This window comes from Physeter macrocephalus, chromosome 21 (genome assembly GCF_002837175.3).
Source record: "Physeter macrocephalus isolate SW-GA chromosome 21, ASM283717v5, whole genome shotgun sequence".
Lineage (NCBI taxonomy): Eukaryota > Metazoa > Chordata > Mammalia > Artiodactyla > Physeteridae > Physeter > Physeter macrocephalus.
The window spans coordinates 50726652-50754364 of record NC_041234.1 but is presented as its reverse complement, the minus strand read 5'-3'; the positions used below and the strand labels follow the sequence as shown (position 1 = coordinate 50754364).

General features: G+C 36.8%; 1 protein-coding gene across 1 annotated transcript in view; it reads right to left on the bottom strand.

The window, feature by feature from the left end:
- Positions 1 to 26941, bottom strand: part of CHIC1 (cysteine rich hydrophobic domain 1) — a 54351-nt gene extending 27410 nt beyond the window's left edge. The window contains exons 1-3 of the mRNA XM_024129532.2: positions 26502 to 26941; positions 15948 to 16002; positions 10219 to 10374 (exon numbers count right to left, since the gene is read on the bottom strand). Of these exons, the coding sequence (XP_023985300.1) occupies positions 10219 to 10374; positions 15948 to 16002; positions 26502 to 26794 (504 nt within the window). The 5' untranslated portion in view covers positions 26795 to 26941. The remainder of the gene's footprint in view (positions 1 to 10218; positions 10375 to 15947; positions 16003 to 26501) is intronic.
- Between the last annotated feature and the right edge of the window lie 772 nt (positions 26942 to 27713).

Below are 27713 nucleotides of genomic sequence, written 5' to 3'. Positions count from 1 at the left end.
TAGGAGGTGGGTCAAAAAGGATCTTGCTGTGATTTATGTCACAGAGTGCTCTGCCTATGTTTTCCTCTAAGAGCTTGATAGTTTCTGGCCTTTCATTTAGATCTTTAATCCATTTTGAGCTTATTTTTGTGTATGGTGTTAGGGAGTGTTCTAATCTCATACTTTTACAGGTATCTGTCCAATTTTCCCAGCACCACTTATTGAAGAGGCTGTCTTTTCTCCACTGTATATTCTTGCCTCCTTTATCAAACATAAGGTGACCATATGTGCGTGGGCAATCTATCCTGATCCATTGATCTATATTTCTGTTTTTGTGCCATTACCATATTGTCTTGATTACTGTAGCTTTGTAGTATAGGTTGAAGTCAGGGAGTCAGATTCCTCCAGCTCCATTTTTTGCCCTCAACATTGTTTTCGCTATTCGGGGTCTTTTGTGTTTCCATACATATTGTGAAATTTTTTGTTCTAGTTCTGTGAAAAGTGCCAGTGGTAGTCTGATAGGATTGCATTGAATCGGTAGATTGCTTTGGGTAGTAGAGTCATTTTCACAATGTTGATTCTTCCAATCCAAGAACATGGTATATCTCTCCATCTATTTGTATCCTCTTTAATTTCTTTCATCAGTGTCTTATAATTTTCTGCATACAGGTCTTTTGTCTCCTTAGGTAGGTTTATTCCTAGATATTTTATTCTTTTTGTTGCAATGGTAAATGGGAGTGTTTTCTTAATTTCACTTTCAGATTTTTCATCATTAGTATATAGGAATGCCAGAGATTTCTGTGTATTAATTTTGTACCCTGCTACTTTAAGAAATTCATTGATTAGCTCTAGTAGTTTTCTGGTAGCATCTTTAGGAGTCTCTATGAAAAGAATCATGTCATCTGCAAACATTAACAGTTTTACTTCTTTTCCTACATGTTTTCCTTTTACTTCTTTTTCTTCTATGATTGCTGTGGCTAGGACTTCCAAAACTATGTTGAATAATAGTGGTTAGAGTGGATCTCTTTGTCTGGTTGCTGATCGTAGAGGAAATGCTTTCAGTTATTCACCACTGAGGATGTCTGCTGTGGGTTTGCCTTAAATGGCCGTTATTATGTTGAGGTATGTTCCCTCTATGCCCACTTTCTGGAGAGATTTTGTAATAAATGGGGGCTGAATTTTGTTACAAGCTTTTTATGCATCTATTGAGATGATCATATGGCATTCATGGGATAAACCCCACTTGAGCATGGTGTATGATCCTTTTAATGTGCTGTTGGATTCTGTTTGCTAGTATTTTATTGAGGATTTTTGCATGTATGTTCATCAGTGATATTGGCCTGTAGTTTCTTTTCTTTTTGACATCTTTGTCTTGTTTTAGTATCATAGTGATCGTGGCCTCGTAGAATGAGTTTGGGAGTGTTCCTCCCTCTGCTATCTTTTGGAAGAGTTTCAGAATGATAGGTGTTAGCTGTTCTCTAAATGTTTGATAGAATTCGCTGGTGAAGCCATCTGGTCCTGGGCTTTTGTTTGTTGGAAGATTCTTAACCACAGTTTCAATTTCAGTGCTTGTGATTGGTCTGTTCATATTTTCTATTTCTTCCTGGTTCAGTCTCGGCAGGTTGTGCATTTCTAAGAATTTGTCCATTTCGTCCAGGTTGTCCATTTTATTGGCATACAGTTGCTTGTAGTAATCTCTCATAATCTTTTGTATTTCTGCAATGTCAGTTGTTACTTCTCCTTTTTCATTTCTAATTCTATTGATTGTAATCTCTCATGATCCTTTGTATTTCTGCACTGTCAGTTGTTACTTCTCATTTTTCATTTCTAATTCTGTTGATTTGAGTATTCTCCCTTTTTTTCTTGATGATTCTGGCTAATGGTTTATCCATTTTGTTTATCTTCTCAAAGAACCAGCTTTTAGTTTTACTGATCTTTGCTACTGTTTCCTTCATTTTTTTTCATTTATTTCTGATCTGATCTTTATGATTTCTTTCCTTCTGCTAAATTTGTTTTTTTTTTATTCTTCTTTCTCTAATTGCTTTAGGTGCAAGGTTCGGTTTTTTATTTGAGATGTTTCATGTTTCTTAAGGTAAGAATGTACTGCTATAAATTTCCCTCTTAGAACTGCTTTTCCTGCATCCCATAGGTTTTGGGTTGTCGTGTGTCCATTGTCATTTGTTTCTAGGTATGTTTTGATTTCCTCTTTGATTTCTTCAGTGATCACTTGTTATTAAGTAGTGTATTGTTTAACACCCATGTGTTTGTATTTTTTACAGATCTTTTCCTGTAATTCATATCTAGTCTCATAGCGTTGTGGTTGGAAAAGATACTTGATATGATTTCAGTGTTCTTAAATTTACCAAGGCTTGATTTGTGACCCAAGATATGATCTATCCTGGATAGTGTTCCATGAGTAGTTGAGAAAAATGTGTATTCTGTTGTTTTTGGATGGAATGTGGTATAAATATCAATTAAGACTATCGTGATTAGTGTATCATTTAAAGCTTGTGTTTCCTTATTTATTTTCATTTTGGATGATTGATCCATTGGTGAAAGTGGGGTTTTAAGGTCCCCTACTTTGAATGTGTCACTGTCGATTTCCCCTTTTATGGCTGTTAGTATTTGGCTTATGTATTGAGGTGCTCTTATGTTGGGTGCATAAATATTTCTCCTATTCCCATTTTCTTAATTGTTTTGGGTTTGTTAATTTAGGTCTCTTCCTTCTCTTGTGTTTCTTGCCTAGAGAAGTTCCTTTAGCATTGGATTCCCTTCTGTGTTATTTGTTGTTTTTCCCTTGCTGCTTTTAATATGTTTTCTTTGTATTTAATTTTTGATAGTTTGATTAATATGTGTCTTGGCATGTTTCTCCTTGGATTTATCCTGTATGGGACTCTCTGTGCTTTCTGGAGTTGATTAACTATGTCCTTTCCCATATTAGGAAAGTTTTCAACTATAATCTGTTCAAATATTTTCTCAGTCCCTTTCTTTTTCTCGTCTTCTTCTGGGACCCCTATAATTCGAATGTTGGTGCGTTTAATGTTGTACCAGAGGTCTCTGAGACTGTCCTCAGTTCTTTTCATTCTTTTTCCTTTATTCTGCTCTGCAGTAGTTATTTCCACTATTTTTTCTTCCAGGTCTCTTCTGCGTTCTTCTGCCTCAGTTATTCTGCTATCAATCGCTTCTAGAGTAGTTTTAATTTCATTTATTGTGTTGTTCATTGTTGCTTGTTTCCTCTTTAGTGTTTCTAGGTCCTTGTTAAATATTTCTTGCATTTTCTCTATTCTATTTCCAAGATTTTGGATCATCTTTATTATCATTATTTTGAATTCTTTTTCAGGTGGACTGCCTATTTCCTCTTCATTACTTAGGTCTGGTGGGTTTTTATCTTGCTACTTCATCTGCTGTGTGTTTTTCTGTTTTCTCATTTTGCTTATCTTACTGTGTTTGTGGTCTCCTTTTTGCAGGCTGCAGGTTCGTAGTTCCCATTGTTTTTGGTGTCTGTCCCCAGTGGCTAACGTTGGTTCAATGGGTTGTGTAGGCTTCCTAGTAGAGGGGACTATTGCCGGCATTCTATTGGATGAAACTGGATCTTGTCTTTCTGGTGGGCAGGTCTACGTCTGTTGGTGTGTTTTGTGGTGCCTTGGCTTTATTATGATTTTAGGCAATCTCTCTGCTAATGGGTGGTGTTGTGTTCCTGTCTTGCTAGTTTGGCATAGGGTGTCCAGCACTGTAGCTTGCTGGTCGTTGAATGAAACTGGGTCTTGGTGCTGAGATGGAGATCTTTGGGAGATTTTCACCATTTGATATTACATGGAGCTGGGAGGTCTCTTGTGGACCAGAGTCCTGAAGTTGGGTCTCCCACCTCAGAGGCACAGCACTGACTCCTGGCTGGAGCACCAAGAGTTTTTCATCCACACAGTTCAGAAGAAAAGGGAGAAAAAGTAGAAAGAAAGAAAGACCGAATGAATGAAAGAAAGAAAGAGGATAAAATAAAATAAGGATAAAATAAAATAAAGTTATTAAAATAGAAAATAATTATTTAGAAAAAAATTTTTTTAAAAAGTGAAAAAAAAAATGGACGGACAGAACCCTAGGACAAATGGTGAAAGCAAAGCTATACAGACAAAATGTCACACAGAAGCATACACATACACATTCACAAAAAGAAGAAAAGGGGAAAAATAATATATCTTGCTCTCAAAGTCTACCTCCTCAATTTGGGATGGTTCGTTGTCTATTCAGGTATTCCACAGATGCAGGGTACATCAAGTTGATTGTGGAGCTTTAATCCGCAGCTCCTGAGGCTGCTGGGAGAAATTTCCCTTTCTCTTCTTTGTTAGCACTGCTACTGGGGTTCAGGTTTGGATTTCATCCTGCCTTTGTGTGTAGGTCACCCGAGGGCGTCTGTTCTTTGCTCAGACAGGACGGGGTTAAATGAGCAGCTGATTCGGGGGCTGTGGCTCACTCAGGCCGGGGGGAGGGAGGGCTACTGATGTGGGGTGAGTCTGCAGCAGCAGAGGCCATCATAATGTTGCACCAGCCTGAAGAGCACCATGCGTTCTCCTGGGGAAGTTGTCCCTGGATCACGGGACCCTGGCTGTGGCAGGCTGCACAGGCTCCCGGGATGGGAGGTGTGGATAGTGACCTGTGCTCGCACACAGGCTTCCTGGCGGCTGCAGCAGCAGCCTTAGCATCTCATGCTCGTCTCTGGGGTCCGTGCTGTTAGTCGCGGCTCGCGCCCGCCTCTGGAGCTCCTTTTAGCAGTGCTCTTAATCCCCTCTCTTCATGCACCAGGAAACAAAGAAGAAAAAGTCCCTTGCCTCTTCGGCAGCTTCCGACTTTTTCCCGGACTCCCTCCCGGCTACCCGTGGTGCACTAACCCCTTCAGACTGTGTTCACGCCACCAGCCCTCTCCCTGCGATCCTACCGCATCCCGAGCCTCAGCTCCCAGCCCCCGTCTGCCCCGGAGGGTGAGCAGACAAGTCTCTCGGGCTGGTGAGTGCCGGTTGGCACTGATCCTGTGTGCGGGAATCTCTCCACTTTGCCCTCCACACCCCTGTTGCTGTGCTCTCCTCCGTGGCTCCGAAGCTTCCCCCGTCTGCCACCCACAGTCTCTGCCTGCGAAGGGACTTCCTAGTGTGTGGAAACCTTTCCTCTTTCACAGCTCCCTCCCACTGGTTCAGGTCCGTCTCTATTCTTTGTCTCTGTTTTTTCTTTTTTCTTTTGCCCTACCCAGGTACGTGGGGAGTTTCTTTCCTTTCGGGAGGTCTCAGGTCTTCTGCCAGCGTTCAGTGGGTGTTCTGTAGGAGGTGTTCCACGTGTAGATGTATTTCTGATGTATCTGTGGGGAGGAAGGTGATCTCCGTGTCTTACTCTTCCGCCATCTTCCCCCTCTCTCTGGAGATATGCTTTTTAAAGTGGTAATTAAGCTAAAAGGAGATGATTAGAGTATGCCCTAATCTAGTATGACTAGTGTCCTAATTAGAAGAGATTAGTACACAGACATGTATAGAGGGAAGGCCAGGTGAAGACCCCGGGAGAAAAACGGTCATCTACAAGCCAATGGGAGAAGCCTCAGAAAAAAAAAATCAACTTTCCCAACACCTTGACCTCAGACTTACAGCCTCTAGAACTGTGAGAAAATACATTTCTGTTGGCTAAACCACCTAGTCTGTAGTACTTAATTAAGGAGCCCTGGCAAACTAATATATTATCCTCAATCGCTTTAAATGCAAATAGATTAAACTCTCAATTAAAAGGGAGAGATTTGCAGAATGGATTTAAAAACACGATCCATTTAAAGACCTAAATGTAGACCCGGACACTATAAAACTCTTTAGAGGAAAACATAGGAAGAACACTCTCTGACATAAATCACAGCAAGATCTTTTTTGACCCACCTCCTAGAGTAATGGAAATAAAAACAGAAATAAACATATGGGACCTAATGAAACTTAAAAGCTTTGCACAGCAAAGGAAACCATGAACAAGACGAAAAGACAACCCTCAGAATGGGAGAAAATAGTTGCAAACCAATCTATGGACAAAGGATTAATCTCCAAAATATACAAACAGCTCATGTAGCTCAACATCAAAAAACAAACAACCCAATCAAAAAATGGGCAGAAGACCTAAATAGACATTTCTCCAAAGAAGACATAGAGATGGCCAAGAGGCACATGAAAACATGCTCAACATCACTAATTATTAGAGAAATGCAAATCAAAGCTACAATGAGATATCACCTCACACCAGTCAGAATGGCCATCATCAAAAAATCTACGGAATGGGTAAAGAAGAGGTGGTACATGCATACAATGGAATATTACTCAGCCATAAAAAGGAATGAAATTGGGTCATTTGTAGAGACGTGGATGGACTTAGAGAGTGTCATACAGAGTGAAGTAAGTCAGAAAGAGAAAAACAAATACTGTATGATAACACATATATGTGGAATCTAGAAAAATGGTACAGATGAACCAGTTTGCAAGGCAGAAATAGAGACACAGATGTAGAGAACAAATGTATGGACACCAAGCGGGGGAAGGGGGGCTGGGATGAATTGGGAGATTGGGATTGACATATATACACTAATATGTATAAAATAAATAACTAGGGAGAACCTGCTGTATAGCACAGGGAACTCTATCTACTTCACTTTGCTATAAAGTAGAAACTAACACAACATTGTAAAACAACTACATCCCAATACAAAAAAAAGAAAAAAAAATCTTAACATAACATGATAACACAGAAACAAAAAACCAAACAAACAAAAAAATATGATTCATGAGTCTACATGAGACTCAGTTTAGATTCAAAGACACAAGTAGGTTGAAAGTGAGAGGATAGAAAAAGATTTTCCATGTAAATAGTAACCAGAAAAAGAGCTGGGATAGATGATATCAGACAAAATAGATTTTAAGTAAAAAAAAATGTTACAAGAGAAAAAGATGGACACTATATGTCTTAATATGCTCAGGCTACTATGACAAAAGACCATATTCTTAGGTGGCTTAAACAACAGTTCCGGAGTATGGGAAGTCTTAGATCAGTGTCAGCATGGTTGGTTGGGTTCTGGTGGGAGCCCTTTTCCTATAGAAGAACAACTTATAGTTGTCTATAAGTTCCTTATAGACAACTTCCTTGTTGCTCACATGGTAGAGAGATAGAGAGCAAGCTCTCTATTTTTTTCTTATAAGGGCACTAATTCCACCATGAGGACCCCACCCTCATGACTTCATCTAAACCTAAGTACCTCCCAAAGGCCAAAATACCAACCACCCCCAAATACCAACCACCCCCAAATACCATCATATTAGAGGGAAGGGCTGCAACATATGACTTTTCAGGGAATACAAACATTAATTCCGTAACAATATATATTGATGAAAATATAAATCTTTCAAGAAGAAATGACAATTATAAATATATACACAACTAACAACAGACCTGCAAAATACATGAAGCAAAAACTGACAAATCTGAAAGGAGAAATAGATATTTCTATAATAATAGTTAGGACTTCAATACTCCACTTTCAATAATGGATAGAACAACTTTACAGAGCAGTAAAGAAAGGCAGGACTTGAACAACACTGTCAACCAACTAGATCTAACAGACATATACAGAACCCTCCACCCCACAACAATACAAATTTCTTCTCAAGTATACATGGAGTATTCTCCAGGATAGGCCATATGTTATGCCACTAAACAAGCTTCAATAAATAAAAAAAAGATTAAAACCATACAAAGTACCTTCTCCAATAACAATGGAATGAAATTAGAAATCATAAGGAAAACAACATTATGTTCATGTTGTAAGACTGAGATAACAGTCCCTTCCCTCTGAACATCCCTCTCAGTTTAGCAAGAAAGGTAAATGTTAAAAGTAGTATCAAATTTAAGGATGGTGGCAGGATTAGGCCTGAAAATTGACTGTAATATCACAGTGGTAAATGTAAGAATGGGTAAACAAAGACTTTCATTCCATATGTCATGTAAGCTTAGAATCCTACCAGAGCCAAGAGAGACTAGGAGCAGCTCAGGGCATTCTGGTCTGTATTTCTTTTCTTTAAACTAATTTGCTGGAAAAAAATGTCCATGATGTATACTGGCAAAAAAAAAAAAAAGTTCACAAGGCAGACTGTTTACAAAGAAGTTCTTTTCTTGGAAACATTTTATAATCATTCATTTATACAGCAACCTTGTGACACAGGGCAGATTAATCATATCATTTCCATTTTATTTTGTGGATAAACACAGATGTGACTTCTATGAAGCTAGATACCCCGTTAGAAATGGCTAGAGTCATTTTTAAATTGTTGTATTTTATTTTTTATTTCTTCATGTGGACAAAAAAAAAGCAGTGAGGGGCCTTAAATCTCTTCATCATCACAACCACCATAAAAGTAACCAATATTATCTGGATTTTATAGGTGAGGAAATTTAGGCTCCAGAAAGGACAGTGTCTTGTACAAGGTTACCAGCATGTGCTTGGTGCTTCATTGTCTAGTGTGTTAACATAGTATGTACAAAATCAATGGCCATAACTAAAAAGTGTACAGAGCAAGGCAGATAATGTAAATGCTGCGTAGTTCTATGGTGAACCAAAGACCACGTGTCCTATTTAAAGGAAGGAACCACCACTCAGCAAGGGCCAATTGCTGAAATATAGGCATGTGGGTCCAATACTGTCAGAGCTTTAGATTTTACAAGAGACACTGGCTGTTTGAAATTTTACTTTAAATATTCTAATTTTTAAATGCTGGTAACTGATTTAAATGTTTGAAAAACAGAGTGGGCTGGATTTAGCCCACAGGACAACTGTTTGCATATCTGTACTAAATAAACTTTTTAAAACTGACAGATTAGTGATCTAAGAATACACTGATGCCTCAATTTCAATATGAATTCCTAACCAAAGTAGTGGGAGATGGGGAGAAATCACAGCATCAGTATTGATTTCATATCAGTAGCGATCATAGTAAAATACATGACTGAATAAATTGTTTCTATTTCAGGCCTTGTGGCAGAGGTATTATTAATAAAGAGGCAAATACGTAAACAGGTCATCAGGAAATAAAGATCCTGGATAATATTAAAACCAAAAACTCTCTTCTTAAGTAATTGAAATTGGCTATATTTGTGTGATGAAAAAAATCCCATAAATAATTCACATTGAGGCTTTAAAAATAATGAGGATGGGTAGGAGTTATTGATTTGTAACTTTTAAAAGATATGACAGTTAAAGAAAAATTTATGCTGTCATTTTTTTAACTTATAGAAAGCCATTTGAGAACATTGTTCATGCTTTGACAAACAATAAACTAAGCTCTATTTAAATAAAGCTCTGATCTACTGGTAGGGACCAAGAGAATTAATAAAATGTCTAATTTTCCATTCAAAAAGTTATAGGGGTGGCAGTATTTTATTATTTGTTTTTTTGAAGTAGACATTAAGGAGGGCAAGAGAAAGATGGAGAGGAAAATGTAATGAGTACTTGTCGGGAATCTTTTTGGTTTATGAAAAAACTGCATCACTAATTACGCCCCCACAAGGTGCTGTCATGTTGAATATGGTTCAGTAGGCTAATTATTATTTAGAAGTTTAAATGAAATCATCAATGTGGTACAGGGAAAATAACTGTAGGTAAAATGAATTAATTTTCCTCATTGGTTTCAGTTGAAAAGTTTAAAAATATCTTCCCACTGGGGGAAAAAATCATTCTAAAGATCAAATAAAATTTTAAAGAAGACGAGATAAATGTAGTAGTCTTAAATCCATGACATAACTGGTAATGTCATGTCAGAATGTTATTTCGACATGTTCAAAACTAACAAGGATTTCCCCTACCAGCTTTGTAGATTACTCTCACTTCTGCCTTTCTTCAGATCAGAAGAAACTCTCCCATATACCTGTGGCTTGGAAATACTTTAAATCATAGCTTCGGGTTTTGTAAAAAGAATAAGTAGCCCAGTCACATTTATATTTACTTAAGTACTCCACTTACTTTGCACTTATTTAAAATAATGATTGGAACCCATATTAAGTGATAAAGCGTTGGTAAAGGTTGGACAAATGACTTAATCTCTCTGACCCCGAGTTTCTTTATATCTAGAATGAGGACAGCATTGTTATGAGAATTTAATAAATTCTGTAAAGTATTTGGCACACAGCAAGTGTTCAATAAATGTTAGCTCATTATTATTACACAATAAAATGGTTACTCACTCTTTTGTTGAGACAAATAACGGGCCACAGGCTGCAACCCAGTGTGCAACAGCAGCAGAGACAACCACACAGCAGCCATTTCACATTGACTGGGAGAGCCTTTTTCAAACATGCATTCACACGGCCAATGCTGGTCTTAAATTCTTCTGGGGCCACCTACAACAAGGGTGCAATCTTTAACAGTCTGTGGGCAGCTTTCTACTATTTATCTCTAAATCTAAAGAAAATGTTTGTCTTATTACAAGTACTTTAAGGAATTACCCGTCTAAATATATTTCCTCCCTATTTTTCCCTATAAATATGTATTACATACTCCTGGATGACATTAGAAAGCAAAACAATATAATTTCATGTTTACAGAACTTATTCTCATGTTCGAAAACAATCTTTTGAAATTATCAACAATAAAATGACAACAGTAAAATCGGTGGTAAAGGATACCTGTCAAGCAGTTTTCTTACAAATATTCTCATTATTAAAGCAATATTATTTATAGTCTCCAGTCACTCAGACTAAAGGTTGAGTAAGACTAGAAGCATAATACAACAATAAAACCTAAATACTACCAGAGTAAATAGAATTAAATTTAGACCTCAGCAATATTTCTGGATTATCTTTAAAAAGGCAACTCTCAAAACTTTTCTCCCTGGCAAATTTGCAAGATAACAATTTTAACACTTGCCATTGTTTGTAGGGAAAAGCTACACTAACAAAAGACAGTGAGGAGTGATCACATTCAAAAAACAGTCTTAATATTAGCATAAAATGGACTCATAGCTGCTATAAATTTTAGAAGTTCAGAGATCCTTAAATATACAAATTTAATATTTTTAATTACTACCTCCATTCCTGGAAGTGGCTGCTTGTGCCTCTCTGTAAACAATGACAAAGTCAGTTCAAAGGCAAGAGCATGACAGGCATAATTAGATTTATACCAAAAACTCTGCTTGAAGGTTATACAATTCAAAGGTATACTAAAAATAGTTTGCTTTCAGTGAAATCACATTTCTGGATCACAAAAATGATTCCCTTTCATTTAGAAAGCTGTCACACTGTAAAATATATGGGAAAAAATTTCTGCCATCTGGTTGTGCAAGCAAAAATTATGAAATTGTTAGGAAAAATAAGCTGCTGTAAAATAAAAACCCCACTAGCATATTTGGTATCAAAAATACAGAGCTTTATAACTCTTCCAGGTAAAAATTGGATTAGAGGAATCAATTTATTACATTTTTGTCTTTTAATAAACATGTCTTAGAATCAATACTACAATACATACCTATTAGCAGACGTTAGAAAGATACATGACCACAGAATTCAGTACCATTATGATTTAAACATTAAATAATTATATTAGCTTTATTAGAATTGTTCATGCCACCCAATAATGTTAATCGCTTAACCTATAAATTAGATTTTCTTCCTAATATGTTAACAAGTTGTGAAATTGTAAGGCTCAAAACTGTATTTACAGGAGGAAACTAAACTGATTTCATTCTCCAATATGACCTAAAGACAATCACTGAGTGAAAAGAATTCCAAATAAATGACTAAATATCTGGAGTAAACATGAAAATAAATTCAGAGAACCATGGCTTATAACTGAAAATAGAAAACACCAACAGGCTAAGCACATTAAGACAAGTTAAGATCTAGATTCTAGTTTCTCATTAGTTATAAAAAATGCTAAGTAAGTTCATTTAATTTTTGTGAGTTTTAGTCTCTCATCTATAAAATGAAATAAATAATTTTTCTATTATATACCTCACAGGGAATGGAAATTATACCTTAGAAAGGACCTCCTAACTAGAATGCTTTGAGAAAGGAAGTCAGTGAATCATATCTGACTAGATTTGGAGAAAGAAAAGCAAAGCTCTTTTTTGCATGGAGTATCACCTGAAGGTTTGGATCAGGTAACTTAATACTCCACAGCTTTGCTAAACAGTCTATTATAAACAAAAGGATAAACTGCTACATTTTGAATGCAAATTTAATGCTTTTCAATTCTTAAAAGACGTTCTTTTTAAAATCAAGGTACTAAGTTGCTATCTTAAAATTTACCTCTCAAACAGTGATATTCAACTTCTTTTTTCCTAGTGAACCACTGAGCAAGCAAATGGAAATTAAAATAAGGAAAATATAGTTATATATTTAGCTGTAATCTGTAATATAACATTATTATCAATTTTCTTTAAACTGTGTATCCAGAAACACTAATACATTTTTTAAATACGGCAAATTTTGATATAAACTCATAAAATTATTAAATCTGTCCATTTACAAATTTAAGTGCTTGTAATTAAAATTTAAATTTATGTTTAAAAAGTAAAATTTTTATTTAAAACTTTTATTTAAAAGCGTGTAAGCACAGACGAGAAAAAGTAAAGAATGAGGCTAAAGTCAGAAATGAATCAATCCAAAATGTAAAATTTGATTTTTGTTTAAAACACTGTGAATGAAGTAAATTATATGCCAAAGTATATAAAATTTGTTATAAGATTTATCTTTCATTACATGATTCTGGAAATGAATTAATAAAAGCATTTCTAAAATGTGGCAATTTTCCTTCTTCTCCACCAATACTTTCCACTTTTAACACATAATATTCACAGTTTGTACTCTCTTACTATGGACAAATTAAAAACTAAAACATTCAAGTTACTAAAAATGAGAATTCAAATTTTTTGAAGTCATAACAGAAACATATTGAAAAGAAAACTTTTACTAGAATTTCAAAGAATAAACTGAAATCTTCATTTTGACTTTAAAAGGAAGCCAGAATTGTCTTTGAAAAAAAAATCTGTATTTGAGTAACAGTAAAAGTCATAAAACAGAGATAAAGGCATAGGAAATGAGAATTGGTTAACTCCTGATTTTAAACAATGTGAAAGAAATGTTTAGTTAACTGTGTGGAATCAGAGTTAATAACATTTTACTCATTTACTTCCATATAATTGAGTATTTCTAGTAATGAAGGTTAGATGGAAGCCCTTTACTTTGTAGCTGAATGGCAGGTTGTAAAGAAACATTTAATTCCTTTTGACTTTCTTAGAAAGAAAAAAGAAAGCCACATCATAAAGGTGGGGGAAAGGGTCATAATATTTTATAACAGGATGCAAGAGACTTTGCAAACAGAAGAAAATCTAAGCAAAACCCAGCAGGACTGATTTGCCTCCTTCAATCATGGGGAACACAACCCAATCAATCACTTGTCATACTGGATAGCAATAGTAAAGGTGGATTTTATGGTTTATGGTTCCCAACACTGCACACTAATCCCCCTGTAACACCATTTAATTGTTTCAAGCTGAGGGCCGGAAGCTTTTATTTCTTTTCTGAAGTTCTGTGGTTCTTTCATTTTCTGGTCACCAGAATCTGCATGTACACACCTGTTTGATATGTCCTATCACGACAGGAGGACTTATCTTCAGTGAAAGGAGGAAACAATCTTTCCTTAACTTAATATAAAAGATTATCTTTTTATTTATATTAAAAGCATTAACACATAAGAAGCACAAAATTAATACTGAGCCACAGAGCTTAACAAAATGGCTTTTGAGGTTTTCAGAATTCACTCCACAATTCTGCTTAGTTTAGGCATAAATGCTATACAGAATTCCACTCATGCTGGAACACTGGTTTTGTAAAATGCAGATTTATTTTTCTATTTTACCTACCGCATTTATTCATTTTGAAATACACTGCTGCTAAGTCTGGAATTCAAACTTTTTCTTTCTTTTAGTTTTTTTCTGAAACATGCAAATTCTTTCTTGCCTCTCAAGACCCCACAGTTATCAGAGATGCATTTTGATAATCCAAAATAACCTATACAAAAGAAATAGTGCCGACCGGAGAAAAATCATCTCATTAAAAAAAAATAAATAAAGAGAAAATAAAGTCATCATGTGACTTTGAAAAAAATCAGACTTTCAGAATTCCTTTTTAGTGTTTTTTCATCACCAAACACTAAACTAAGAAAAACATCACTGTATGCCTCATTCAATATATGAGAAATTTTGTGCATTTAAATAATGCACACTAGAATAAATATCCAATCATAATGTGTTATGAAAACGGTCACCTGAAAAGAATGGATATCTTTAAGAACAGTTCATATCCAGATCATTTAGGTTGTGTGAATGCATACCAAAGGCAGCTTAATATTCCTACTTCCCTAGTTTAAAAAACGACTATCTTTTGTGCTGGTGGAATTTCTAGTTTTAGAAGGCTTGGAAAGAAATGAAGAGGTGTGAAGAAATATTCTGAAGATTCCTCGAGCACATAAAAGTGGCCAATTTCAAAGATGGATAATTCTTACACCTGGGAACTCTATTCTCTGACATATTTTTTGATTATTCATTTTCTAGAGTTACTTGGATTTGTAATTCAAACTTTTTTTTAACTAAACCAATAATAAAGCTGGATGTAACTGCCCAGACAACACATGCAGCAGCATAAAGGGAAACATAAAGAACAAGTTTTCCACTGGAGATGCTTTAATTCACATTCTCTTTAATTTTAATATTGAATTTGCCATCTTTCCACAGACAAATTACTATTCAAGAGATTTTCTTCCATAGCTATTTTTTCTCTTGGAAAACCATTTATGATTAATTCATATAAAACAAATCTAAATCTGAACTGCTGCTTAAATTGGTGAACAATTCTAAATGATCAGGATAGGAAGGTAGAACATACCAGAGAGTGGGGCCAAAATCTCAAACCAAAGGGCTCTTTGTATCCTAAAAAGATAAATGGCCACATATTTTCTAATGTTCACTTAGCTAGGGACTATCACTACTTGTTTAGTACTATATGGAATGATTTGACATTATACATCAGGAGAGACAGAAAAGGTCAACAGTCAAAGAGAACAAATTATTGCTGGGACCGAGAACAGACGATTACTCAGATGAAGAAGGTTAAAGTAGCAAAAGCAATTAAAATTGAAAGCTGGTGAGTAGAGAAAATTGGAAAAACAATCAGGGTGAAACTGAGATATACTGATGAAGAATTATCAATAACAACCACAAACTTACATTGTGAAGCTAATAAGTACCTGACAATACATTAGGAGTTTTATATATTCTTTTTGCCTTAGTCAGAGCCTTTTCTTTTGGGTTTAGAAGTTAGCATTACTGTTGTAAGAGGATTTTCCAAACAGTTTTGAATCCTAGGAAGTCTTTGAATATTCAGCCTCGATGCTAGAAGATACTACTACTGGGTGTAGAGGAACCAGGAAACAAAAAGGTAATAACAATTTATCACAGTGAATCCAATTGTAGAAGCTCAAGCTATCTAAAAGACAGAAAAATGTCCAACCAAAAATTTGATTTTTTGATGTATAACAAATCACATCACAGGACACTTTAAAATTCATAGAGTGATACAAAGTTGAACACTGATAACTTCGTTAACTCTAAAATCATTGGAAATTACTGACCTAAATGAAAACAATTAGAGCTACCAGTGCTGAGAAAAAAGGCAAAACTGGAAAAACTGAACAGATAAGTAAATAATGGCTGGCATTAATGGACATGAACAAACTAACTGGTCATATGCTAGTAGTCATGGAGACAGCTTTCAGTCACTAACGACATAGCCTCCAATTACCCTGACCTCTTATTATCAGACTTCATTACAGTGAGTCAAAGCACTTGTCATAACACTAAATAAGCCATAAAACAATGCTTTTAGAATTGAAAAGTTCAATGCAAACTCTCACTTACCTTCCCTGTTAGAACTGAGGGAAATTCAGTATCAAACTTGTTGCTCAAGCCAAACCTTAAAAACAAAGACAGAACAAAATATATTCTACCCAGCATATTTAACTCTTTCCCTTAAAAAAAGTTACAAAGCCATGCATTTTTCTTTTGATGTTGTGACCTAAAAGCATGTCCTAAAAATAATTTGATATTTATAGAAAATAAATCTTTGACTATTAATCCAAATTAATAGTAAAAGAAACTTAAGGAGCCAATGTTAAAGGAGGATTCTAACTAGAACCATGATATGAGATTAAAAAATAATGAGAAACACTGACATAGAGCTGGAAATATCACAACTTTTGATTGAAACATTTCTGTTAAAACCCATTTTAATTGGTAACTGTTGGAACTGGCTGATGGGTTGTATGTGGGAGTGGATTATACTATTCTTTCTACTTCTGTGGATATATGAAAATTCCTAATAAAAACTAATGTAACCTTTGGAACTATAGAGCTTGACAACTTATGATCGGTTACTATTCAGATACTCAGAGGTTGATCCTTATGAATGGCTTTTATGTATATGTTCAACTAATTTTGAGAAGACAGATCCCAGCCTCAAAAGCTCTGACTTTTTTCAGGTACACTCATTGAAATCTGTACTAAGTCAAAATGATTTTTTATAAGGCTTCCTTCACCTACTTGGTGATTGATTTCAGTAGGAATAACAAAGGTCACTTCCTGCATGTTAGATGATATATCAGAGTGACTACAATTTTGTCAGTGTAAGCAAAAAACACTAACATTTAATAAGAACTCCTTTTGAGGTAGACAATAATAGTAACAGTTACCAGTAACTATCTACTTACCATGGGTTAGACACTGTGTTAAGTAAATACATTACCTCTAAAATTCACAACCCTTCAAGAGAGGTATTGTTATCTCTGTTTTACAGAGAAGGAAGCTGACACTCAGAAAAACTTTTTTCAAAAAGTAACCAAATGACTTGCCCAAAGTCACATAGTAAGAGGAGGCAACCAAAATTCAAATGCTAATCCCTAAATTCTTTCTGTCCTATATTAAGCTCCTTGAGAACAGAAACTATGGCTTATTTACTTTGCTATCTTCCACTATGCTTAGTAGCACAATGGAATCTAGTAGGTGCTTAATAAAAGTTTGTTGAATAATAAGCTACTGTATGTCCTGTTTGATTCTACTGATTTATTGCACTTTGGTCTTAGGGTCACTTTAAAGACATCTTAAGAATCCAACGTCCTATTAAAACTCTCTGTGAGAATCATAGTCTCCTTGTATCATTTATGCTAATAGCTCCTCTTCAAGGACACAAGCCAATCCTTGTGCTCTTTTTGTGCAAAAAGACTATATTTAGCAGCTAGCAGCAAGGTACATACCTGTACATAAATATATTTTACCTTGCATGTTTAAAATGTATTTTAAAACAACAAATTCTATATTTTAAAAGAGTTGAGAAAATTAACTAGTAATTATAAAAAGACCTTAAGTTCATTAAAAAACTTCATTACTTCTCTAGGTGTCAGTACAACACATAATGAGAGCATAACATTATTATTATTATTATTATTATTTTTTGCGGTACGCGGGCCTCTCACTGTTGTGGCCTCTCCCCTTGTGGAGCACAGGCTCCGGACGCGCAGGCTCAGCGGCCATGGCTCACGGGCCCAGCCGCTCCGCGGAATGTGGGATCTTCCCGGACCGGGGCACGAACCCGTGTCCCCTGCATCGGCAGGTGGACTTGCAACCACTGCGCCACCAGGGAAGCCCTAACATTTTTATAATAACATTCTCATAACATTCCCCTTAAATTTATACACTGAGGAGTACAGGCAAACTTAAAAATAAAATGGTACTCTTGTACATGAATTTTTATGGCAACTTTCATGTGCTGTTTGAGAAACTGATACTCTAGTATTAAATATATATTTGTAATTATGTACTAAGCAATCAGTAACATGACAAATATTTAACAGAGCAAGAAACATATTTCATTCAAATCATACTTAGCTAAATAGTGACCTTATCACTAGGCAAGAAGATGTAATTGAATTCATTATCCCACAGTTAATTCTTATTGCATAACAAAGAAAATAGATACAGGTTTCATTTATAGAAAGTAGACACGATACATTTGAAAGCAGAGCTCTATTTCCATTCTTATAGCTTGTCTTCTACTTTTTAAAATAAAAAAAAAATCCAATTTATTTATTTATTTATTTTTGGCCGTGCGGCGCAGCATGTGAGATTTTAGTTCCCTGACCAGGGATCAAACCCGTGTCCCCTGCAGTGGAAGCACTGAGTCCTAACCACTGGACCACCAGGGAATTCCCCTTTTGCCTTTTAGATACAATGTTAATATATTCCTACCTCCATTGGAGACTGCTGCCATTATAGCTTTTCCCAGTTGCCATTCTTTCACTACATATCAAATACATAGAGGATATAGACAGATGTATTCCTCAAAATGCATGGAATATTTCTATTATTTTAAAAAAATTTAGCTTTGCTATTCTCTTTGCATTTATCACCAGACAAATGAACTTCCGTTGCCACTGTTTCCATTTCCTTAATATTATCCCTTCCTTTCTTAACCTTTTGAATGAACATGCTGGCTTTTTTTTTTTGGCTGTGCCCGTGTGGCATGTGGGCTCTTAGTTCCCCCACCAGGGATCGAACCCGTGCCCCTGTGTTGGGAGCGCGGAGTCTTAACCACTGGACCACCAGGGAAGTCCCTAACCTTCTGAAATTTCTCTTCTGATGCTGTTACTTTACTGAAAATAATCCCTTATTCGGTAAATTTATTTAGAAAGACAAGTTCATCTTATTTATTGCCAAATTCAATGTCCTCTTCTCAGAACTTTCCCCCCTGACTTTGCAGCCTGTGATGCTGTTCACCACTCCTTCCTAACATTCTCCGATTCATTCACTCTCTCCTAACACTCTTGTCTTTTCCCAAAGTTTAGCTTTTAGTCATCTGCTCCTCTTTCTAAAGGAATTACAACAGTTCATCTATTTTTAATAGCCTTGACAATCACTTCTATGCTGATGACCATCAAATCTATATCTCTAGTTCTATATTTCCCAACATGCTCTAGTCCCTCATCTCTAATTGCATACTAAAAATTTCCATTTGGAAATAATGCCATTTGCAGCAACATGGATGGACCTAGAGATTATTACACAAAGTGAAGTAAGTCAGAAAGAGAAAGAGAAATGCCATATGATATCACTTATATGTGGAATCTAAAATATGACACAAATGAATTTATCTACGAAACAGAAACAATTTCCATTTGGATATCTTGCTACAAAATAATACACCTCAAGTGAACACGTCTAAAATTAAAAGTTACCTTTTATTGGAAACTGGTTCCCCCCTTTCAATTCCTCATCTCTATCAATGGCACATTGACTCTCTTTAACCTAGGCCTGGATATCATTTTTTGGATCTTCCCTCTCCTATTTTTTGCACCTTGCTTATATCCAGGTGGTCCCAAGTCTTGTTATTTGTTCCTTTGAAATCATTCTCATATCATTTCCTTCCTTTCCATTGCCACTGCTATGTTGGCTCTTGTCTTTGCTCATGTGGTTTCTCTTGCTTCCTCTCCCTAGTTTAAATCCAATGCAGTCCTCAAGGCTCAAGTCAACCCCTGCTGTAAGCCTTCATGGATTTCCCTTTCTCTGAACACTAATAGCCAACTTTAATCTGTACTACACAATTCAAAATTTAATAAAATATTTTCTTTTATTCTTCACTCATCCACACCAATTTCTTAAAGGAGATTTTCCTGTTAGCTTTGTAAACCAAGACCTGTACTTTGTTTTTTCTGTATTCTTCATAGTGCTTAGCCCAGTGCTCAGGTTCTCAAAAAATGCTTACTAAATTCACATTACAAATTTTCTTCTCTAATATTAAAAATGGATTGTATTTTCTAAAATATAAAAAGTATATTAGAAATGGTAAGGAGGGAATACCCTGGCAGTCCAGTGGTTAGCACTCTGCGCTCTCACTGCCAAGGGCCCAAGTTCAATCCCTGGTCGGAGAACTAAGATCCCACAAGCTATGCAGGGTGGACAAAAAATTTAAAAAAAACAAAAAGAAATGGTAAGGAAAGTGTCATTTTACTTCTTAAAACACTCCATTATGGCCTACATTTATCTACTTCAAAAGGTAGAAAGATAGGCAAACTAGGCCCAATATATTCTCATAATTTTGGCTAAAAGGTAGTAGCAATTCTGTTCTTGCCTACCAGGGATTTCTTTCCTTAACTTCTCCATTAGATATTCAGCACCTAAAACGAGTACTTAAATAATCTTAGGCACAACATTTTACTTAGTAGCTACTAGGAAAATGTTGAAATGGCTCCTGCTAAATGAATACCTCAGCTTTGTTTCATAAGTAAACCATTAAGTTAAGAACTGTGAGTCCACAGAGGTTAGACAAGCTCATCTACCCATTACTGATCAGTGATAGACATGAGTCAAAATGTGGGGTTCTTCAGCATTAGACAAAGGCACTTGGGAACTGCTCACACTGTCATTTTATCGGCTTCATTAAATATAGAGCCTATTATGTGTTTGAAGCTGACCCAGCTGGTGGTTCTTAATGATTGTATTTTATTTGTTAAGTGTCTCCAATGCCCCAAATTTTAATTTCTTGGACAATTCTTTGGAGTAAAGGAAACTGAGGTAAAGAAGGATGGGTCCTCTAGTTGCTCTTCCCTCTTTTCTCCCTCCCTATACCCCTTACTGTTTTTAATTCTTTTGAAAATGACTATACATCAGCCTTTGTAAACCTTGCTCAAATTTAAGTTTATGTGTTCAGGTTGTTTAAGAAAACACATAAAAGTGTAGTAAAATTCTGCCAACAAAAACCATTTCACTAGAAAACTATGCACTTATAGTTGAAGAACGTGCACTGGTCTCTATTTACTATACCAAGAAAAAGGAAAGTCTATGCCCTTCAATTAAAAGAGATTTTAAAAAATTAGTTAAATTTCTTTAATATTCCATATGGAAATAATCATGTCTTGCTGCCCTGTAAAATGACAAGTTACCATAGCTTCAGTATTCTCAAAGCCTAAAATCTTATAAAATACTTACCTTATACAAACACAAATTAACAATTCTTCACTTTAATTCCTCAAAGACAGCTGTTTACAGAAAAGGCATTCCATTCACTGATTAGAGAAGTATCAATATTTGTAGTGCTCTCTAACTTTCTGCAGAAATGCACTGTTTGGCAAATTTGGCCATCTTTTTTCAATTCTGTATATAATCACTTCAGCTCTTTTAGATTAATTTTAATGAGAATTTTATATATTTTTGAGAATTGGTAACCTCTCATCTCTACTAACTTCTATACAGCTGTATTATCAAGGGTAAATATCTATATATTTTAAGTAATATAAAGAGTGTGGTAATATCTATAAATAAGAAAAAAAATCTCATGCGATGTAATTTTCCTTATAATACAGTAGATCCAAATATTCATCCTAAAAATATCAAGATGAAAAATGATAGACACTAAGCTACCTCACTCAAATGTATAGTATTTCTGAAACAATACTTACAAGAGACATTTCATTATTTCTGTTTCTAAAACCTCAAATCTGTGGGAGTTAATTTAGCCATTTATATATATATATATATATTAAAGGCATTCTTGTATCTTTTAATAAAATATTTTAGGTGTGTTATACAATATTTAAATGGTAGTGCCCATCATACTGGCATACTGACACATAGAAGATGGCAGTTACTGTTCTTTGTGCTGGGCGTATATACAGCAATGAGTAACACATCAAATATATCTGCCTTAATGACAGTTTTTAAAATTTTTAATTTGAAAAAAGATACCCAAATATCCATTTATGATCATCATCATCTCAGATTTGGAATTACAATTATTCTGGTTAGGTCATTCGACTTCTCAAAAAATTATAATTGATTGATAAGACATTAAATGATATCTTGATAAGTAACAAGAAAACCAATGTGTAAAGATGATATAAGTACACAGGGGTATTCTGACACATAAAGTCTTGCTCAACAAACCTTTCAGAGGTAAGGGCATGCCATACCCCCACCCCAGATCTGGTAGTATTATCGTATCTATGCTCAGAAACACAAGTACTCTCCAGAGGATGATTCAACTAACTAGCATTTGTTGAGGGCCTATAATACAGCACACACTATGGTGGGCATATTTTTACTAAAGTGAACCAGTATTTATTCAACTCATTTTTACTGAGTGTCTACTTCAGGGCAGGCACTGTGTTAGGCACTGAGAATTCAGAGGGAACCAGTGATTGTCCTGCCATTTCTGCTTCCAATTTATTCAGGGAAGAGAAGACTTGCAGGAGGTGGTGACTTATGAGGTAAGGGTGGTAGGTACTGGGATTCTAGATGAAGGCCCCAGCTTGAGCAGAGGCAAAGAGATAAGAAACAGCATGCTGTGAATAAGAAAATACAAGCAGTAAAGGGAAATGTCAAGAGATTAGGCTGATAGATAGGCAGGGTCCAGTTCTATATTCCATGTTATAGAGCTTAGACTCGATCCTATGGATGAACGGGAAACCACAGAAGTCTTAAACAGGAAAGTGGTGTCTCCATTGAGCAGCCGGCTGAGGGATAGATTTGGAGGTGACAAGGATGAAGACAAGATGACTAGTAGGGTGGTGAAAGGGGCTTGAATCAGGGAAGTGGTGGTAGGGAGGAAAAGAAGAAAATTTTAGGTCATATATTATTATTACCCACTGATTGCTTAGCTGTGAGAAGATTGAGTGGGAAAGAGGAACCACCAATGAATAATGGGATAGGAGGAGGTACATTTAACTGAGTTGGAGAACTCAGAAATAGGAGGAATTTTTTGAGGGGTTGGGATGGGGGTGTGAGGGGATGTGGTGAGGGGGAGGATGAGTTTTGTTTTGAATACGTTGAATTTAAGATGTCAGTGAGCCATTAGGTGAGGAAGTCCAGATAAGAGTCAGAGCAGAGTCTGGTATAGAGATACTGATACATATTTGGGAGACATCAGATAATTGAAACCATGAGAGTCAAGATGAGACCATCTAGATAGAGCAGGGAATGAGAATAGTGGGCTGAGAACAAAACCCTGGAGATCACTAGTATTCAAGGAGCAAGAAAGGAAGAGAAATCCATGAATGAGGCAGTTAAGGAATAACCAGAAAAATATAAGGAGAACCAGGAAGAGTGAAGTGGCCAAGGAATTCCTAGATTTGTTTGGCTGACAAAATGTTTTTTTTTAAATCAGAATTTGAATACCTTTAGGCAAAACATATACCTTCCAGTTCAACTAAGTCCCCATCATTACTCATGCTGCACTATTTTCTGTGACCCGTCTCTCCTCTGAAGGCCAGTGTGTTTATGACCCCTGGAGTAAAAGCCTCTGAGAAAGAGGGAGTCATTATATGCAGCAGAGAGGACCAGAAAGATAGGAAATTGAAGATGCCCATTATTTAGCAACAGGAGGGTCATGGTGATCTTAATGATACCAGTTTGTCTGTGGTCATGGTGGCAGAATCCAGATTACAGAAGGGTGAAGAGGAAATAGATACCGTGAATGTAGCTACTCTTAAGAAATTTGGAGAAAGAAGGAAGAGAGATTAGACAATAGCTAATGGGGAATGTAGGTCTAGGAAGGCTTTTATTTTTAAAGAATTAGAGAGACTGAATATGTTTACAGGCTGAGCCAATAGCGAGGCTGAGTGAGGTAATATTATAGAGAGAGGGGCTGCCTTGGAGGAGGCTGGAAGAGAAGGGTATGGAAAGCATAAGTGGAGGGGTGAGCTTTGAACAAGCAGAGGGACTCCATGATCTCTGAGGGTGGAGGAAGAGAGCACAGGAATTCAAACCTAATTAAGATCCAGTGCAGGTGTTTCAGCAGGAAAGTGACATGATTAAACCGTGTTTTACGAAAATTAGTTTGGCACAAGCATGCAGATGGACTGGGGTGGGGAGAGGTGGCAGACTGTGGCCGCAATTCAAGCAGGAGATGATGGCAACCCAAACTAGAAAGGTGCCAGCAGAAATGGAGAAAATGAATAATCTAATAGACCTTTTAAAAGGCATGATGACATAATTCTGGGACAGACTGGCAAAGGGCAATTCAAGGAGAAGGAAGAGTTAAAAATGACTCAAGGACTTGAAATATTACCCTGGAAGATTGGAATGGCAGTATCAGGGTCAGAAATGGGGCAACTGGAATGCATAGCCAATCTGGAGAGGGAAAATAAATTGGGTTTAAGATATACTGAATTTGAGGTGATGGTTCTCAAATTTTAAACTTTGAAAAGAAACAACATCCTCTAAAGAACAGATGACTGCACGAAGAATGAAAAAAATAAGAATGGGAGAGAATAAGAAATATTTCATTCAGATAGGGCAACTAACACTCCCATGCCAGAAAAAAATTAAAGAGGCTGATACTTTAGACGTCTCAGAATTAGATTAACTATTTCCTAAGGATCTTACTTTACCTGTTGTAAGGAAGGTTTTCCTATCACAGAAAGACCAGTTTCTCATTTAACATCAAACATGCTTTCTAGGTCAGAGAATGTGTACAATACAACTAAGTAATTTTCCAAACTATGTACACTGGTTAGCAATTCAAGTACTGGTTTGCTGCTTTTCAGGTTTTGGCTTCAATTAATACCAGCAGTTACTATGAGCACCATTATTTCACACTCCTTATTCCAGAATTTTTAAGCTGAGAGGGACATTACACCTATCATAAGGGCCTGGGCATGGCAAGTGTCAGTGCTTTGCTTTTAATTGAAAATAGGTTGTTAAGTACTTCACCATGGTTGTGTGAGGAGTAGAATGGAACCACAAATAAGTTTCAGGAAACTTAAATTCTGTTTTCTTGCCTGTTCTTTGTTTTCTGAATTTTAGAAAAAAATGAAGGGGAGGAATGCTGGAATATAAAATTATGGACTGGAATAAAAAGCCTTTTTCTGTTTGATCATATGAAATAATCTGCATGAAAGTAACCTTTGGTACCAGAATCATAATTAATTTGAGTAATAAATTGTTTCCCTAGTGATGAAAGGAATAGAAATAAAACAGCGCAGCGAGCTGGCATCTGAACATTGTAGGCTATCTGCAAAATTCTTGGACCAAGAAAAATTGTGTTAAAATTGCCTAACCAAAAGGCAGGTCTAAAAATCTCCCCACACTCTTCCACAATTTCAAAATCTTCCTTAATACTTTTCATGCAAAGATCACAAAAGTATATTACAATTAAAATACTCAGCATGTTAAAATTAAAAGCTAACATGATGGGGGGAGGTGGTGCATAATATATGATTTCAGATAATATGAACTAAACTGAAAGTCAGAGGGGTAGGTGAGCCATTATCAAAATTACAGGCAGCATGACTTGATAGGAAAAAATAGTCCTATTTTGAAAACTCAGTAAATGATAGCATAATTAAGAGGATGAACATGACACAATATTCAAACTTCCAAGTATTTACTGTCCAAGCATATAAAAATGAGAAAGCACTCTTCAAAGCCCAGAGAACCATTAAATTTTTCTTCTGCTTTGACAACTACTACGCTATGAGGTCCCTCCCCCTTTTTACTTTCTCAAATATGATCCAAGATGTCAATTAAAAACAAACTCTGTATGAGTTTTCAAAAAATCATTCTCAGCTCCTAGGGGACTAATTTCCATAAATATTTAATGTTTGCATATTTAATACTTGGGAATACAAAATCTCCTGCAGGTATGTTAAATTATCTCAGAGCTGAAAGGCTTTAAAAACCATCTACTCCAAACCCCTCACTTTACCAATGGAGGAATCAAGGCCCAGAAATGGTAAGTAACCTGACCAAGGTCACAGGGCCAGTAAGAAGCAAGGCTGGGACTAACATACAAGAGCCCTCACTCTCAATCCATTGCTCTTTCTACGTTTCATAGCTGCTTCTCAACCTGAACCTCTAATTGTGTGATATTTAAGAAACGTCAGAATGAGGAGTGATCAAGACACGGAAAGGATTATTGAATTCATTTACAAAGGGATTAGATAGGAAGAATGGATGGATGAATACGTGGATGGGTGGATATTCTATAATGTTATTCACAAAATATATTATGTTTCTGTTTTGAAGAGTCCAAGCCTAGGTCTCGTCACTTGTTACAGCTATCACCGTGTTCCACCAGACATCAATCTTAGCGGCAAAGAGTCCGCTGGTACATCCTGCAGTTTAAAGACTGTCCATCACCAGCATATACAGAAGCAAGGAGACTCACCCCTACTCCAATCCCTCTGGCTCCCAACCCCCTAACTTCCCTGTCCTATACTCACTTTTTACCCGGTGTTGGTGCATCACATTTGCTTTCTCCTTACTTCCTTTACACCTGTCTCCCTCAGTTTCTCCATTTAGACCAGGTGTCTTTTCCTAACTATATGCCTCAGTCAGCCCTCCCCCACTCCACAGGCCCCTCGACTGCCTTATTCCTCTGTCGCCAAATCTCAGCCTTTTCAAACCCCATGGCTCCCTCTCGCTTACACAGTGATGTGGCCGGCGCCCCGCACCAATACAGGGTCGGGGGCATATCTCCGCAGATGCTCCTCGCTCACTACCCGAGGCGGGGGCGGCGTCTCCTCCACCTGCTCCTCTTCTTCTTCCTCCTCCTCCTCTTCTTCTTCCTCCTCCTCCTCATCTTCCTCGTCATCGTCGGGCCCCGATACCGACGACGACGACGACGGCGACGACGACGACGTTGCCGCTTCTTCTTCCTCCTCCTCCTCCAGTTCCGAGATCGTGTCGAACTCCGCCATGTTGGGCAGCAGGATGCTCATCACGTGACCTCTCGATCACCGCCGCCCTCACGCAGAAGAGTTTGAACCTGCTGAGGTGCTGGAAGAGGAGGGGGAACGAAATGCAGAGAAAGAGGAGGGGGGTAGGGACAGGATTTAAGGAGATGCGCCTGCGTGGTGGGGTAGACGGGGTGGGGGGGTTGGGGGGCGGAGGGTGTTGGAGGCGGGGGCATGAGGGAGAGAGGAGCAAAATCAGTGTACGCTTGCGCGGCTCCAAGGGAAGGGGGGCGTTAGAGGTGAACTACTGGGAATTGTCGAGGTACGGTATGCGGGTGCTGCTCTTAATACTGCTGTTTGGGCTTCTGCTGCTTGTTTCCCGGGGACGTATCTTCTGGTTTTATTTCCTATTAATTAATAATAGGTATTATTACCCCCCTTCCCTCCAGTGCAGGGAAAGGATATTCTCTAAAAGTGAGGTTAGAACTTTGCCCCATATATCTTAAGGTATACACCAATCCCTTACGTTTGTTCAGCATTACAGTTTAAAAGACTTTTACAGCAGAACTTTGCCACACCCTGGGAGGCATTTTTATTAACATGTTACTGAAGAGGAAACTTTCTATTACTTCTACTATGCAGTACTTATGGAGGACTTACTAAGTGTCAGGGACTGTGCTAAGTGCTCTATGTGCATATCTCATTTAATACTTCACAACCCTATGAGATATGTACCATGATGATCTCATTTTACCGGTGGGAAACCTAGATGCAGAAGGGGTAACTTGCTCAAGGTCATGGAGTTACTAAATGGCAGACCTGGTTTTAAACTTGGGGGTCTTTTCTGATTCCAGAAGCCCAGCGCTCTTAACCAAAGGGCTATACTGCCTGAAGTTGTTTGGAAGGGCTTCGTAGAGTGGTGCCTTTTGGGCATCTTGAAAGATGTTTGAATTTTGCAGTTTTC